The sequence below is a fragment of the Manacus candei genome, unplaced genomic scaffold (assembly GCF_025592945.1).
Source record: "Manacus candei isolate 608988 ecotype Guabito, Panama unplaced genomic scaffold, ASM2559294v1 h1tg000204l, whole genome shotgun sequence".
NCBI classification, from domain to species: domain Eukaryota; kingdom Metazoa; phylum Chordata; class Aves; order Passeriformes; family Pipridae; genus Manacus; species Manacus candei.
In genome coordinates, this window is record NW_026138252.1 from 2,136 (window position 1) to 18,310 (window position 16,175).

General features: G+C 64.3%; 3 protein-coding genes across 5 annotated transcripts; 2 read left to right on the forward strand and 1 right to left on the reverse strand.

The window, feature by feature from the left end:
- The first annotated feature begins 658 nt into the window (after window positions 1–658).
- Window positions 659–5,138, forward strand: GJB3 (gap junction protein beta 3). Of its 3 annotated transcripts, XM_051774495.1 has the most exons (4): window positions 659–817; window positions 2,000–2,145; window positions 2,925–3,712; window positions 3,999–5,138. In XM_051774495.1, the coding sequence occupies exons 3-4, from the start codon at window positions 2,955–2,957 to the stop codon at window positions 4,012–4,014; spliced, it is 774 nt and encodes a 257-aa protein (XP_051630455.1). In that variant the 5' UTR covers window positions 659–817; window positions 2,000–2,145; window positions 2,925–2,954; the 3' UTR covers window positions 4,015–5,138. The 3 variants fall into 3 exon arrangements, with proteins under 3 accessions (XP_051630455.1, XP_051630453.1, XP_051630454.1); XM_051774493.1 differs by lacking the exon at window positions 3,999–5,138 and having other exon boundaries at window positions 2,925–3,740; XM_051774494.1 differs by lacking the exons at window positions 2,000–2,145; window positions 3,999–5,138 and having other exon boundaries at window positions 2,925–3,740.
- A 624-nt stretch (window positions 5,139–5,762) lies between these two features.
- On the forward strand, window positions 5,763–8,670 carry GJA4 (gap junction protein alpha 4). Its single transcript, XM_051774492.1, has 2 exons — window positions 5,763–5,865; window positions 6,500–8,670. The coding sequence occupies exon 2, from the start codon at window positions 6,520–6,522 to the stop codon at window positions 7,549–7,551; it is 1,032 nt and encodes a 343-aa protein (XP_051630452.1). The 5' UTR covers window positions 5,763–5,865; window positions 6,500–6,519; the 3' UTR covers window positions 7,552–8,670.
- A 5,399-nt stretch (window positions 8,671–14,069) lies between these two features.
- On the reverse strand, window positions 14,070–15,045 carry SMIM12 (small integral membrane protein 12). Its single transcript, XM_051774499.1, has one exon. The coding sequence runs from the start codon at window positions 14,940–14,942 to the stop codon at window positions 14,664–14,666; it is 279 nt and encodes a 92-aa protein (XP_051630459.1). The 5' UTR covers window positions 14,943–15,045; the 3' UTR covers window positions 14,070–14,663.
- Window positions 15,046–16,175: the final 1,130 nt, after the last annotated feature.

The window sequence follows — 16,175 nt, forward strand, 5'->3', positions numbered from 1 at the left end:
ACTTTAAAGACCAGGTGAACCGAAGGCAAGGGGAGGCACATTCCTGCCAAGCTGTGTTGGCAAAGACCTCAAATGGGGCTGCTCCACGGGGCATCCATCTGCTCCAGCAGGATGGGGCTGACTCAGCCTCCTGGGAGCCACCGGTGCTCGGGGAGAGGGACATTCCCCTCGGGGACACATTCCGGGTCCCACGGGGGTGCAGCTGGAGGCAGCAGCAGGGCAGGGTCCCGCTGCATGGGGACCCTGCTGCCATCCTGCTGGTTGGGGAAGGTCCCATCAGAGCGTCCCGGCCCCGCCAGGGCGGTGGCTGCAAGTTCCTGTGGTTGGAGATACCAGGGAGCTGTTGCAAAACTCTTACTACAGCAAAATCATTTCAGGGGTTGAGTCATCTGTGGTTCTTAGCAACTGGTGCTGGTGGCCCCACAGCTGGGGGCCGGTGCAAGGCCAGTGTCCATCCCTGTCACCCCGGTCGTGCTGCTGGGTCTGCAGTGCCCAGACCACCCTGGTGGGGGTCAGGGCATCACCTGGCAGGAGCTGCTCGTCTTGCACGTGGAGGAATCCGGCCCCATCGATGTCCTTTGTTGTTCAACCCGAGCGTGTGTGTGCATGTGCACAGACAAGAACCTCTCCAGGAGCTGTTTGCCAGACTCACCCAGTTACTGGGAACTGAACCAACCACCCTTCCCCTCCCCACACACACTCAGCTCCACAGACGAGCCCTGGGTGTGCAGGAGGGCTGTGGCTGGGAAGGAGCTTCCCTACTCCGAGAGCTGCCTGGATCTGGAAACCTTCCTGCGGCTCCTTCCCTGCGGGACAGGTACCCCCAGGGGCACAGGGTGCTGGGGGGCTGCTGGGGACCTCCGGCCGTGGGGGACGGACCCCGCGGTGCAACGGGGCACAGTGGGAGCTGTGTTTGGTGTGACGGGGTGCAGGTGGGAGTTGGGTTATGGCTGGGACTGTTGGGCCTGCAGGGGTCAAAAGTGGGGACCTCAACATCACACAGTGCCACGACGGGACCCCCCAGCCTGTGCCAGGGCCCCTGTCCCTGGGGGGTGACACAGGGGGATGGCACAGCCTGGCACCGCCCGGGAGCAGGAACGGCCACCCCAGGCCTTGCTCCTCTGTCCCACCACCCTCCTCGTGGACTGAGCCCCCCAGGGACAGTGGCTCTGCTGTGTTTGCACCCCACAGAGGTGGGAGCCGGGCGCTTTCGGGTCCAACGCCCTGTGCCCACGCGGGGCAGGACGCGGCGGTGACGCAGCAGGCTGGCATTCCGGGGGCTGGCTGGTGAGGGTGCTGAGCTCTGCGGGAGCACACGGGCTCTGCCGGCAGAGCTGAGCACACCTGAGCGCTGCCCCTGCCCTGCCTGGCACCCAGCCAGCACGGGGGGGGAGCTGCGAGGCTCCCAGGGCACAGGGACTGGCACGGGGCTCAGCACGGAGCTTGGCATGGGGGTCACATCCCCTTCCCACCCTGCTGCGGGTCCGTGGTTGGAGCTGGCACTGGGCTGAGCTGGGCAGGTGGGTGCTGGCAGGGCACTGGGGGTGGGGGCATGGGTGAATTGGCAGGCTGGTGGGGGAGGCACGGGCCCTGGGGGTGTGCAGGGACTCCAGGTTCAGCCACCAGCACCAGTGTTTGGGAGGAAAGCAGCAGCTCCCCTCTCCTGAGTTTAAAGGAGCTGGTTCCAAGGGCTGGGTGGGAATGCTGTGGTTGTTCCCCACCCTGGCTCACTGGTTTGCCGGGGAGGACGATCTGTTTTCAGCAGGGTGGTGAATGAAGGTGGGTATGGGCAGAGGCACTGCCCTGGCACTTGGTGGCACAGGACCTCAGCTTGGCCCCACTTGGCTCAGCTGCTTGCCGAGGTGTCCCTGTGTGGGAGCAGTGTGGGAGCAGAGCGGTGGGTCTGGGGCTCGCTGCAGGGTGGCTCTGGCCAAGGCTGGGCTCCCGGGCAGCCCTGTGGGCTCCGGGCAGTGCTCCAGGCTCTGTTCCTTCCCTGCAGCCCTGGGACACTGCACTGTGCAGCCCCCCCCCGGATGAGGGGACCCTGATCACCAGAGTGCCATCGCACCCCTGCCATGCCCCGTGCTGGGCACTTCCCACCCCACAACTCCCTGTGAGCAGGGAGGGAGCCTGAGCCTCCTCCAGGTACGTCTCGGAGGGCACCGGGTTGGCCACGGGCAGCAGCAGCTCCTTAAAAGTGGGAATGACCCAGCTGCAGTCCTGTGAATCCCTTTGTCAGGGCAGGCACCTTCACAGCACAGAGGGTTATAAAATCCACCCGGGTTTGTAAATCCAGGTGCAGTAAAGCTCCAGGTCGGGCTTAGTGTGCCACCCTCCTCGTGTGGGGCAGCCCCAGGCTGAGCTGTGGAGCTGCTTTGGCCGTCGGGGCCTCCGGTGTTGCTGCCGGGGGGGCAGGAGTGGGAGCAGGAGTGGGAGCAGGAGCGGAGCCCCAGCCAGGGTGACGTGCTGGTGACACGCACAGACTGTCCCTTTCTGCAGCCCCGCTCTCACCTGTGCTTGGGCTGCCTCGGGCATCACCTGTGAGACAGAAAAACCGGTCCCTGGCGTGTCCCAGCAGCCCAGCATTGCAGCAGCCACTTCCCCTTGGGCTGTTGATCCTGGCTCGCTCCAGCAGATCCTGCTGCCGGTTTGCACCAACACAGCAGTCAGGAGGGGGGTTGGTGGTGGGGATTTGGCCAGGTGGCTCATCCCTTGGGGCAGAGGCTCCGTCAGAAGGAAGTGCTGAGAGGTTGAGTCACCTCTGTCACCAGGAGAGTGTGGGGACGGGTGTTACTGTGTGCAAAGGTGATGGTCCCCCCACCCCACATGAGTGCAGCGTGGTGGGGGAGCCCAGAGGTCAGTGGGATTTCGTGCAGTGAGGGACACGCACCTCCCATTGCTCCTCACCCTCCGCTCCTCTCCAGGTTGGGTGACTTCGGTCTCCACCGGCCACCATGGATTGGAAAACACTGCAGGCACTGCTCAGCGGGGTCAACAAGTACTCCACAGCCTTCGGCCGCATCTGGCTCTCCGTGGTCTTCGTCTTCCGCGTCCTGGTCTACGTGGTGGCGGCCGAGCGCGTGTGGGGCGACGAGCAGAAGGACTTTGACTGCAACACGCGGCAGCCGGGCTGCACCAACGTCTGCTATGACTACTTCTTCCCCATCTCCCACATCCGCCTCTGGGCCCTGCAGCTCATCTTTGTCACTTGTCCTTCCCTCCTGGTCATCATGCACGTGGCCTACCGGGAGGACCGCGAGAAGAAGAACCGGGAGAAGAACGGGGAGAATTGCCCCAAGCTCTACAGCAACACGGGCAAGAAGCACGGCGGGCTGTGGTGGACCTACCTGCTCAGCCTCTTCTTCAAGCTTATCATAGAGATCCTGTTCCTCTACCTCCTCCACAAGATGTGGGACAGCTTCGACTTGCCACGGCTGGTCAAGTGCACCAACGTGGATCCCTGCCCCAACACCGTGGACTGCTACATCGCTCGGCCCACCGAGAAAAGGGTCTTCACCTATTTCATGGTCGGAGCCTCCTCCATCTGCATCATCCTCACCGTCTGTGAGATCTTCTACCTCATCTTCAAGCGAGTTGTCCGCGGTGCACAGAAGTGGAAGAAATCCACCAAGCGCTCCGTCAGCTACAGCAAGGCCTCCACCTGCCACTGCCACCTCAAGTCGGAGGAGAAGGACAACAAGTCCCAGACTAGGTGTGTGACAGCCCTGACTGCTGTCTGAAGGGTGCTGGGAGGGGAGGGTGGAGGGAGAAGGTATTCTGGCGTGTGCCAGGGATGGTTGGTACCAGACATGACCACCAGTGATGTCACCGCCGGACTCTTCAGCCAGGACCTCGGTGGCTGTGAGGGGAGGGGGACACATCCATGGGAACTCTCCTGCCTGGGACCGTGGGCACATCCCCAGGTGTCCCAGTGGCGTGGTGGCAGGTGGGTGCTGGCTGCCTATGGGCATGCCTGAGGGTGTCTGTTCTTCCCACAGAGGAGAGGAGCTGTGAGCTCGCCCGTCCCAGCTGGTTCACATTCCCCTTGGTCCAGCAGCTTTTCCAGCCACCCCTGAACCCTCAAGAGTCAACCTGTGTGAAAAATGACTAAACCCAACAAACTAACATCCCTGGAGAGAGACCCATGGGTGCTTGAGCAGACACAGGTAAGGCGAGGGCAGCCCTGGAGCTCTGCCAGATGCACAGAGTAGTGCCACAAGCTTGGACATCACAACTGCACACAGATCCTCCCATATCTCCTCAGGTCCTCCAGCTCTGCTGCTCCCATGGTGGGTGTGAGTGCACTCACTGGTGCCCAACCAGAGCTGGTGACACCCAGCATGGTGGCAGTCCCAGCTTGCTGTGCCTCACAAGTGCACAGTCCCGAGCACTGTTTCATCCTCCTGTATTTTGTACCAAAAAACCCAAAGGAATTTTGGGCTCGGCACCACAGCAGGAGCTCTCTTCATGCACCTGAAGCAACGACAGAGGAGCAGAGCTCCAGGCTGTTGCCAACTGTTCTCTCGGCCCAGTTTGACAGTATTGGGGCAGGGCAGCTTCTCCCCCTTGGCTCACACGAGTCCCGTGCCACGTCTTGCCCAAATGCCACTGCTGTCTCTGCTGCTTCCCTTGGTGCCTCTTGTGTCCCACTCACCTCGGACGGACACGTCACATATGGCACAAGCTACGGATCCAGTAAAACATTGCTTGGACACACTGGAATCTGCTCTGTCCGCTGGAAATCGGGGGGACTGGTGAGGGCAGATGACATGGATTTGCAGAGGTTCCCCAGGAGCCCGCAGCCGGGTGCTCCTCATCCGCCCGAGCCGGGCAGGGCAGTCGAGCCCCGGGTCGGGCTCACTCCTCCCGCTCCGCCTCTCCCGGCTTGTCACGCGTCGTTAAACCTTAACTCAGTAGAACCGCACGCTGGCCCCCAAGGAAATCAAGGAAGGATCAGCATCAATTATTTACTAAACCTTGATAAATATTATAATAAATAGAAATTATTTCCATGTAATCTCTCCATAAGCAGCGCTAGCGGAGGGTCCGCCGTTCCCAGCTCCGCTCGGCCCGCCCGCACTCCGCAGCCCCACGAGCGTGTTGTGGTGTGTGCCGAGACCCCCGGCAGCAAAGCTCCGTCTGAAACTCGCGGGCAGGTCCCGGGCAGGGCTCCGGCGGGGCTCATCCCGGGAACCGGCGGGATGCGGGACCGGGGCCGCGCTCCGGTGGGGCTCCAGCACCACCCAGCGCCCGCCGCGCCGCACGGACCCGCGGGGGCAACCACGAGCGGGCAGGGACGGGACATCCCCGGACACGGACACGGGGTGGGGGACGGAGCATCCCGGGGACACCCCGCCGGGCAGGGGACGGGACATCCCCAGGACGCCGGGCGGGGGACGGGACATTCCCGGGACACGCTGTCGGGCAGGGGACGGAGCATCCCGGAGACACGGGGCAGCGGACGGAGCATCCCGGAGACACGGGGCAGCGGACGGAGCATCCCCGGGGTCCCCGCCCCGCTCGGCGGGTTTGCCCGGTGGCGGAGCCGCAGCCGGGGACGAGCGGGCGGGAGACAGCCGGGTTTCCCGCTGTCCCCCACCGGCTTCGGCCCCGACGGGTCCCGGCCGTCTCTGGGGGTCCCCGCTGCCCCCGCCCCGCCCGCCGGGGCCGCCCCCTCGTCGGGGGGCGGTGGGAAGGGGCGGCCCCGCACACCTGCGGCCCGGCCCGGCACTAAGCCCCGGCCCCCCGGTTTCCTGCCGCGCTCCTCCCCCGGGCCCCGCACGACCGGAGCCGCCGCAGATCCCGGCCCGACCCCTCACACTCAGCGCGGCCCGAGCCCGGCGGGACGTTCCCGGCGCAGCGGAGGTGAGTGGGGACCGCCGGGACCCCCGGGACACCGGCGCCGCTCAGGGACACCGTGCTGGGGACGGGACACCCCCACCGCGGATACCCCCTCGCCCCGCCGCTGCCGGGGTGCCTTTAACGGCACAGCCGGCACTTCTGCGCTTAATTAGCAGCGGTTAATAAGGAGCCGGGGCTGCAGCCGCCCTCTCTGCTCCTTCCCAGCCGGGCTGCGGGGCTGAGCACCCGCGGGGTGCAGGCTGGGCTCCAAGGGGTCCCCACAGCAGCAGGAGGTCGGTGAGGGGTGCTAGGGGTCCCCTGGGCGAGGGAAGAGTGCTGGGGGTCCAGCGTCCCACAGCCATGAGCTGTGGGTGCTCTGGGCTGGGTGCTGCTGGGGCAGGTGAATCCCTGTGCTGCCTCTTCTCCCCCTGCCCCGTGTTCCTGCACTGGGCAGGCATAAGTAGAAGGAGCCCTCCAGGTCTCAGAAAGCCTGGGTGCTTCCCTCAGGTGTGGGATGTCCCTCAGTGGGTTTGCTGGGACACTCTGCAGAGCAGCTGTATCCCAAAAAATCACGAGGCTGAGGTGGCCCTACCTGCCCTGTGCTCCTCGGCACGGAAAGAGGGAATTGATGTGCCTGCTCTCCCCTCTCTGCTGGCAGAGGCACAGGCTCCCTAGAAGATGGGTGACTGGGATTTCCTGGAGAAACTGCTGGACCAAGTCCAGGAGCACTCGACCGTGATCGGGAAGATCTGGCTCACCGTGCTCTTCATCTTCCGCATCCTCATCCTGGGCCTGGCCGGGGAGTCCGTGTGGGGGGACGAGCAGTCGGATTTCGTGTGTAACACCAAGCAGCCGGGCTGCACCAACGTCTGCTACGACAAAGCCTTCCCCATCTCCCACATCCGCTACTGGGTGCTCCAGTTCCTCTTCGTCAGCACCCCGACCCTGATTTACCTGGGCCACGTTATCTATCTGTCCCGGAGGGAGGAGAAGCTGAAGCAGCAGCAGAGTGAGCTTCGGGCTGTCCACAGCAAGGACCCGAAGATCGAGCAGGCCCTGGCAGCCGTGGAGAAGAAGATGTCCAAGATCTACGTGACAGAGGACGGGCGGCTCAAGATCCGAGGGGCGCTGATGTGGACCTACATCATCAGTGTGATCTGCAAGAGCATCTTCGAGGCTGGTTTCCTCGTCGGCCAGTGGTACCTGTACGGCTTCTCCATGGTGCCCCGCTACGTGTGCAAGAGGGACCCCTGCCCCCACCAGGTGGATTGCTTCATCTCCCGCCCCACCGAGAAGAGCATCTTCATCATCTTCATGCTGGTGATGGGCCTGATCTCCTTAATCCTGAACCTCCTGGAGCTCTTCCACCTCTGCTGCAAGAACCTGCTCAGCAACATCAAGAAGGTGTCGGGGCCGGTCGTACCGAGCCGGGAGGTCTTTGCCCAGGACATGGTGTCGGATCCCTACGCACCCAAGCACTACCCGTTCCTGCCCATGGCCGAGAGCCACGTGCCCTCCTACCAGACCTACAACAAGCTCTCCAGCGAGCAGAACTGGGCCAACTTCCACAACGAGGAGAGCCTGGCGCTGGGCAGCGGCAGCAGGCCCCTGTCGGACCCCTACGCCCCCCGGGCTGCTGAAGCCTCTGCCCCGGAGGAGAAGCCGTGCAGCCGGCCCGGGAGCTCGGCCTCCAAAAAGCAGTATGTGTAGTGCCAGGCTGGCCCTGGCTGGCAGGGGGACCTTCCCCTGTCCCACCTGCCTGCAGAGGTGCTGCCTGTGGGCAGGCAGCTGCCTCCTGCCTGGTGCTGTGCCTTAGGGACACACTCCCCTCCAGAGGAGGGATGCTCGGGAGCTGGGCTGAGCGCAGCCTCTGCTCTCTTCTGTTTTCCCCAATGACCCCACAAGGAAGGAAACTGCAGAAAGTTCCCCGGGACACCGTGTCCCGTGTGTCTCACTCTGGGAAAGGGAGAAATCCCTGGAGCCACCCTGTGGAACAGGCTGTCCCTGGGGCTGTAGCAGGAGGCTGCTGGCCATCGGGAGCTGCGGCTCGGCCGGACCCCAGAGCCTCTGCCGGGATGAGAGCCGGGAGCGTGGCCGTGGGAAGCTGCTCCCCTCCAGCCTCTGCACAGAGCAGGCTGAGCCTGGGACAGACACGGGAAGCTGGGCTGGAGCAGCGCTGACAGATCCTGGCCACCAGCCCCGTCCCATTCCAGTGACCCTGGCATCTGTCCAGGGTTTGCTGCCGGAGCTGCCCCCTCCCCATGGGACACAGGGGGTTAATCCAGTGGCAGCTCTGTCATGACCGGCAGATCCCGATGGCTGCAGGGTCACCACGAGTGACCCAGGAGTGTGAGTTCCCTCTGCCCTCCCGGCCCTGGACCCTTTCCCATGGGATGTGTGCCTTTAAGTTATTTTTAACCTGCTGGCCTGAGCACGGAGCTTTCTGTCTTAAAGGTGCAGTTTGCAGGGGATCTGGGGAGCCCTGTCCATGTGCCTTGGAGCCCTTGGGGTTATGGGGAGGAATCAGACCAGCAGCTTCTGGTTCGGAGGGTCACTGGGTTTTATTACTTTGCACTAGTCATCTCCTGCTGTGGGCTGAGGTGCCAGGGGGGGATGGAAGAACCAACTGCTGCCATGGGACCTGTCCCCCAAATTCCCCAGCCCACTGATGCTGTGAGAGGGGATGGTCCTGCTGTGACCAAAGGGCTGAAGGTCCTGTGTGACCCAGGCACGAGTGCAGGATGTGGGCACTGCCCTCAGTGCTGTTTCCTTTCCCTCTGGCAGACTCAGTGTTGCATCTTGTTGAATAAAGTTGGATGAATGAGAAAAGCTGAAGTGTGATGTGACTGTGCTTCCTGAAGCCTCCAGCTGATTCTGGGAGGGCAGGTGAGGGTTTGGGGCTGAGGGAGGGGGAAGGATGCTGTCCTGAGAGTGATCGGACTGGGGGGAGAGTGGGTCACTCATCCACTGAAAGCACAACTGTCCCTGCTGTAGTGTCCTGTCCCCTTGAGCCCAGCCTCAGCTCAGGGTTCTGACAGGGCTGTCATGTCACAGGCTCATGGTGGCCCCAGGCAGAGCTCAGTCCCCCTCCCTGTGCTGCAGATAAACCCAGCAGAGGCAGTGGAGCTGCTTGTGGCTGCATAATAGGTGGAAATGAGCTGCAGATAAAGGCACACAATGTGGCTGGGGCTGTTGTTTAGTTTCTCTGGCTGAGCCAGGCCAGGGCAGAGCCTGCTCTCTGCCAAGGGCCTCTCCAGCAAGGGTGGAACGGGCTAAAAATACCCTAGAGAAGATGAAATATGGGTGATACGGGGCAGTATCGCTGCCATCGGCCCCTGGAGGAAATGAGGAGGGAGGCACCCGGCTGAGCTGCCCTTGGGGCAGAGCCTGGGCTGGTGGCTGAGCCCACCCTTGGCTTCCTCCCTCCAGGGGACGAGGGGGGTGAAATCCCCCTGGGTGGGGGCCTGGGGTGCACACCACCAGCTCCCAGCTCTTCCCTCCATGAGGATGCTGGGGTAAACCCTGCCTGGGATAACTCTGCTCTGCTCCCACCATCTCCACAGGGACCCTGCCCTGCTCCCACTGTTGCCCAATGGGGATCCCCTGGGCCACCCCGGGGGGGCCACAGCCCGGTATTCCCTGGGGAATACTGGGGAATATCAGAGCTGCAGAGCCGCACTGTGGCTCTGGGGAGAGCAGCCCAGGGCCAGAAGGACATGCCCATGTGACAGGGATGGGAGCAGCCGGGCCCTGTGTTTACCCACCGCCGTGTCCCCGCTCACCTCCCTCTCCGGGACTCCTATTTTTGTTGGCACGGGGGGAGCGTCACTCTTTTCCCAGCGACCCCGCAAGGTCGAAAACAAGACGGCCGAGCCCCTGGACACAGTGCCCAAACACGGCTCCACGTCCCACTATTGTTCCCGTGTTGTGACAAAGCGCTGGGGGCAGCCGGGGTGACCCTGCGCCGCCGGGCCCGCCGTGGCACACGCCAACAACAACAGCGAGGGGCTCACCCGCGGGGAGGGGGAGGCAGCGGGGCCGGGGTTGGCAGCACCCCCCCAGGAGGGAGGGCAGCCCTTAGGCAAATAAAAGTTTGGAGCTGATAAGGGCCCGGGCTGGCCCCACGCAGCCCTTTGGCACAGCCCGGGGACAGACAGTGGCCGGCCTTTCTCACACCTCCGCGCTCCCTCCTGAGCAAACAGGCCCCTCTGGTGCCTATCTGGGAACGGCACTCACTCCCCCAGAACCCAGCCCTGTACTGGGATGCTGAGCCCTGTGCTGGCACAGGCAGCTGAGGGGCTGCAGTGAGGGGGCTCCTCATGGGGCACCCCCTGAGTTAGGGAACACTTTGGGGCAGCTCTGCCAGCCTTGGAGGGGCCACACACTCCCTGGGACCCCAATTCCCTCTGGGGTTGCTGGTCTAACAACAGTCACAGCCCCCAGGAGCCCTGTGGCTCCTCTATAGAGATGTTTCTGCCCTCTTCCCAGTTAGGACCAGTCTGTGCTGGGCTCTCCCTGCCCAGTTCTGCCATGGTCTGGGGCAGAGGGCTGTCCTGCCTGAAAAGCTCTGCCAAAGACACTGGGTGAGCACCAAGGGGTTTATTTTTAAGCTTTCCCAGTGCACAGCAAACAGCAAGTGTCTAAATCTGGCCCGCTCTCAGGAAGAGCCACAGCAGGAGCAGAATCACAGCTGAGGGGGAGGACGGGCAGGGTGTGGGCAGGGCCATGGCAGGCAGGGCCACAGTGTGGCCCCCCTTCCCTGCAGGGGCCCTGTCCATGCCCAGGGCTCTGCCCACAGCTTCCCAGTGCCTCACTTCCCACACATCTTCAGAGGGAGCAGGAGCAGGCGGGAGCATCCTCCTCCCAGGCCAGGCACGGAGCCCTGTCCACAGCAGCACTCACCATCAGGGCAACCCCAAACCAGGAGCAATCCTGCCCTTTCCAGCTGCTGGCAGCGAAGGAAAGGCAAACCCCACGGAGCTCCCTTCCTCCCCGGGGTTATATTTAGCCCTCCACGCGCGGGCAGGGCAGACAATGCACCCTGTGTGAGAACCGCGGGCCGGAGGAAACGCGCTCAATAGCCCCGACGACTTCCCGCATCCTGACATTGTCACTCCCCCACCCCGGCCACTTCCTCGTGTGGAGGCACCAGGACCGCGGTGCCCACCCTGGGATGGGTCCTACCCCTGCCAGCAGCTCAGGGCATCGTCCTGATGCGACACCGGGCGGGCAGGGGCTGCTGCCTGCAGAGCCGGGGGCTTTTCCTGGCATGGGAAGGTGGATGCTGTCTGAAAACAAGGAGCTGCGGTGGTCCTGGGGTGTTGGGGATGGGGAGTCAGCCCTGGGCCGTGGCTGCTGGAAAAGGCAATGCCGAGTGGGAATGGAACACGTCCCACTGCAGCTGTCCCCAGTCAGGGCTCAAGAGATGTCACTGCTCCTCTCCCACGGAACTTCAGGGCCTTTGCCGGCCACGGAAGGAGCCACCAGGCCCGGCCTGGAGGGAGCCATGGCAGGAAGAGGCAAGTGAGACGTGAAGGCTGGGAAAGGACTCGGCTGCTCTTGGGAAAAGGGCAAAACTGGAGCCTGGGAAAAGCCTGGGCTGGGAGGGAGCAGATGTCCCCAGGGGCTGTGGGGGACGCGCTGAGGGACGAGCTGCCTGCTCTGCCGTGCACCCTCTGGGTCCCCGAGCCACGGGGACACCGCGCCACGGGCAGGGCCAGGGTGTCCCGGGATCACCACACTGCGCCAGGACGGGACACGGGAGCGTGAGTCCCTGCAGGCCCCAGCTCCCCCCCCCAGCTCCCACACTGCTCCTCTCTCCCAAAGTGTCATCATCCTTTTGGGAAGGGGACAGCCGGCCCTGGGCCATCCCCGTGCCAGTGCAGGGTCAATCAGAGTGTCCCCGGCCCTGCACAGCTGGTGCGTCCCTGTCTGATCTCACCGGACGTCCGCTGCGGCCATCCAGGTGTGCTGAGCGGCTGGGGGGGTCTCAGTGCCCCCCATCCTGCACAGCAGCTGTCCCAGGCCCCTGAGCCACCCCAGGGAGCTGGGGTACAGCTGGCTCCCGGCATCCTGCCTCCGGAAACCGCCACCTGCTCCTCTCGTGAGCTGCTCAGGATGGACCCCAGGGACAAACCCAGCCCCGGGCAGGGCAGAGGGTCTGTCGGGAAGCTGCAGCCACCCTCGGAGCCAGCAAGGTACCAGGGCCCTGCCAAGGGCACCACAGCCACCTTGACCCCCCTGAGCCTGGGACATGCCCACCATGGGCTGGGCAGGGACAGGGAGCACTTGTGGCTGCTGGATTCAATCCCTGCCCCATGGCACTATGCAGCCACAGCTGGCTCTGGACACGGGGTTATCCCTGGAGCTGGACAAGCCTTGGAGGATGCTCCCCCACAAAATGCCAGCCTCGAGGCCAGGCATGGGACTCCCTGCCTGGGGACAGGCTGGCTGCTGGCTCAGCTCCTTGCCACACTCCCACTGCAGTGCCCAGCTGGGCACACCTGGATTACAAACCCGCTGGAACAGACCAAGGAGCAGTGTGTCAGCAGCCGAGGGCAGGCTCGGGAGGGCAGGTTTTTATGATAATGGTTTATTCAGCTTGGGAGGGCAGGTTTTTATGATAATGGTTTATTCAGCACAGCTGCCTCTGGCTCTTGGTGAGCCGCCGTGGCTGCTCACCCCAGCCCTGAGTGCCTGCCGGCTCCTATTCTCGTCCCGCTGGCGCTTCCCAGGCAGCACATTGTTGGGATTCAATGGGAGGAAGGGAGGGCTCAGGAGAAAGGCGACGGGGCTCGGGGAAGTGGCTTCACTCCTGTCCCAGCGCCTGCGGGAATCCACAGCCCCACAGCCAGGGGGACACACGGGAGTCCCTGGACACATGGGAAACAGCTGATGAAAAAACAGCTGGAAGCACGACAGGCAGCCACGACAGGCGCAGGGCAGGGGCTGCCCTGCCAGGTGCCATCAATGCCCAAACTGTCACCACCAGGGCTCAGCCCTTCCCAACGGCATCACTGCACCACCACGCCGGAGCAGCCCCCCCGACCGGCACCGCATGGGCCTGGGAGAGGAAACGGGGCAGCGAGGCCCCCCCAGAGCCCAATTGTGCCCGGCCAGGCCTGGGAACAGGCGGATCAATGGGCTATAAACAGCCGGGGGAGCCACTCTGGCGCGGGGGGAACAAAGGCATTTTGGAGCCGTTTCCGAGCTGGTCCCAGCTCCCACCCCGGCACACAATAGGGACCAGCCATCACCCCACAGCCTGGCTGGGAAAGCAGGAGGCCAAGGACAGGGGCTACTTCAGGGGACAGTGCCAGCCTGGCAGGGGGACGAGGCAGTGGCACTGCGATCCCCAGGGCAGGTGGCAGCGGGACAGGGTTGGGGCAGGCTCTGCATCACCCCCAGACTCCTCCTGCACCTTCTCCCCCAGGCTCAGCTGCCCTCACAGACCGTGGTGGCAAAGGCAGGAGCATTCCCGGGCCATGAGCCCGGCCGAGGGCAGCGATCCAGCCCAGGACAGCAGCTCGGGAGGCAAACAGAGCCGGGGCAGGGCAGTAAAGCTGTCAGCGGGGCAGGAGCTGGCCCCGAGGCTGCAGGACAGAGTGTGTGAAACGCTGACTGGCTGCTGACTCGGGGCTCTGCTCCGGGCACGGCAGATTTATGGTCCCCGGGAGGGGAAGGCCGGGCTGGGGCAGCACTGGGGCCTTGCTCAGGCACCACGGGAAAAAACAAGCTGGGAGGCAGAGATAACCCCAGCCCCGGCCTCAGCCTGGCTCTCTGCTCAGCACCTCTGGCCAGGCTTTGTCCCTGCTCTGCCAGCAATGCCCGAGGCTGGAGGGGACACCGGCCACCAGTCCCAGTGTTCACTGCCAGCCTCTCCCTGCCAGCCTCTCACTGCCCAGCACCCCAGTGGGACCCCCCAGTCCCCCGGGACCCCACCCAGCACTGACAGCCCCTGTCACCAAGATAAGGAGGTGGATGGGAAGCAGATGATGCAGCCGGGGGAGCCAGGAGGGAGGCACAGCCACAGCACAGGCTGGGATTTCAGTGCCTACCCCTCCTTCCTGCCCACCACCCTGCTGCCAGGCCCCGAGGGCCGTGCCCAGCTGGGGACAGCGATGGCATTTGTCCCACTGCAGGAGATGCTTCTTGAACACACAGGGAGCAGAGACACTCCCTGAGCCAGGGCTGGGACCGTGTTGTTGCAGAAGACACAGAGGCCTGAGGACTGACAGAAGTTTATTGTGGCAGAGGGCAGAGATGCCCCTGTTCCCCACACACCGCCACGATGGAGCAGGGCCAGGACTTCCACCTCCCTCTGTCACCCTTCCTCGCAGGGACGATGCACAGAGGGGTCCCCAGAGATCTCCACCACTGCTCAGGCTCCCGTGGGTGTATTGTGGTAGCGTGGGGCTGTGTTGGGGTTCACCAAGAGCCACAGAGGATCTGGAAGCAGGGCAGCAGCTCCTCCTGCTGCCGGTGCTCAGCCTGCCCCCATCTCATGGCACTCAGGTCCAACCTTCTTCTACGTTCACGCCATGGAAGAAGCCAAACCTGAGGAGACACAGGTGGAACCAGGCCAGGAGGGTTCTGTGCTTCAGGGGCCAGGCCGGGCCGGGGGCTGATGAGTTCCAGCCACACTCCACCTCCTCGCAGGGCCCCCTGCCCGCTCCCACCGGGGTCTGGGGGCTGTTCCTTGGCCACATCCACGGAGGGCCCGCAGGGGCAGGGGGCGGGAGCCGGGCCGGTGGAGGCTGTGCAGCTCCAGGGCAGTGCCGGCGGCCGCTCCGGGGCACGGCCTTTGCCCCGGGAGCCCTTTATTAACTCTTTTCGGGGCGGTTCCTGTTGAGCACGGCCCGAGGGGCGAACTCCAGCTTGTCCTTCAGGCTCACCACCTTGGTCAGGTCCTCGCCCGCGATCTCCTGCAGCTTGCGGTCCTCGCGCAGCTCCGAGATGCTCTTCTCGTCCTGGGCCGTGGCCGGGGGGTCCCCGCGCAGGAACCACTCGAGCTGCGAGCCCACCAGCCCCACCACGAAGGCCACCGGGAAGGTGACGTACGGCGCCTTGGAGCGCACGGCCGCCCACAGCACGGACCACATGGCTGCGGACAGCGCCGGGAAGCGGCACCGCCCGCGACCCCCGCGCCGGGACCCCCCCGGGCCCGCAGGGACCCCCCGCCCGGCCCGGCCCGGCCCGGCCGCGCTCCCGGGCCCGGCCCCGCCCGTTCCGGTCACCGGCACCGCCGGCGGGGCCGCACCGCCCCCTGACGGACACCGCGGGAACTGCACGGCGGGAGGAGCGGCCGGGCCGGGACACGGGGGGGACACGGACATGGGGGGGACATGGACATGGGGGACACGGACATGGGGGACACGGGGGACATGGGGGGGACATGGACATGGGGGGGACATGGGAGGAGATGGGGGACAAGGTAGGACGTGGGAGGAGATGGAGGACATGGGAGGAGATGGGAGACGTGGGGGGATGTGGGGGACATGGGGGGACGTGGGGGACATGGGGGACATGAGGGGCATGGGAGGAGATGGGGGACGTGGAAGGACATGAGGGGACATGGGAGACATGGAGGACATGGGAGAAGATAGGGGATATGGAAGGACACGGGACACGGAAGGTCATGGGGGACATGGGGGACATGGAAGGAGATGGGGGACATGGGGGACATGGGGGGACATGGGAGGAGATGGGGGACATGGGGGGCACAGGGGACATGGAAGCAGATGGGGGACATGGGGGGACATGGGGGGTCACCAGGTGATGCCCATGGGGAGACCCACGGGAGGAGACCCACTGTGGGAGTCACAGGGGAGGAGTCACGGAGGGAGACAAGGGAGTGACACAGGGGGTTGTCACGGAGGGAGAGTCATGGGAAGACACCCACGGGGGTGTCACTGGGGGATTCATGGGGGGAGTCATGGTTGGAGACCCACAGTGGGAGTCAGGCCAGGAGTCACAGAGAGATCCACAGGGAGACACCCATGGCAGGAGATCCATGGGGAGAAACACGTGGAGACAACCACAGGGTGAGACCCATGGGAAGAGTCACGGGGTGATACCCACAGGGAGACCCCTGGGCAGAAACTCAGAAAGAGAGAGACCCACTGGGAGAGAGCCATGGGGTGACCCATGCAGGTACCCATGGGGACACCCACGGGGACATCCCCAGGGAAAGAGCCATGGGAAGAGACCCATGGGGAGACTCGTGGGAGATCTCCACAGCGAGAACCACGGGGAGACTGTAGGCTCTCCACGGGAGATCTGCTCCTGCCCCAGCCAGAACCCCTCTCCCATCCCACAGACACCCATTTCCCACC

Bases quoted from the DNA above. Each gene is read 5' to 3' on its own strand.
- GJB3 (XM_051774493.1), top strand. From the start codon at position 2,955: ATGGATTGGAAAACACTGCAGGCACTGCTCAGCGGGGTCAACAAGTAC.
- GJA4 (XM_051774492.1), top strand. From the start codon at position 6,520: ATGGGTGACTGGGATTTCCTGGAGAAACTGCTGGACCAAGTCCAGGAG.
- SMIM12 (XM_051774499.1), bottom strand. From the start codon at position 14,942: ATGTGGTCCGTGCTGTGGGCGGCCGTGCGCTCCAAGGCGCCGTACGTC.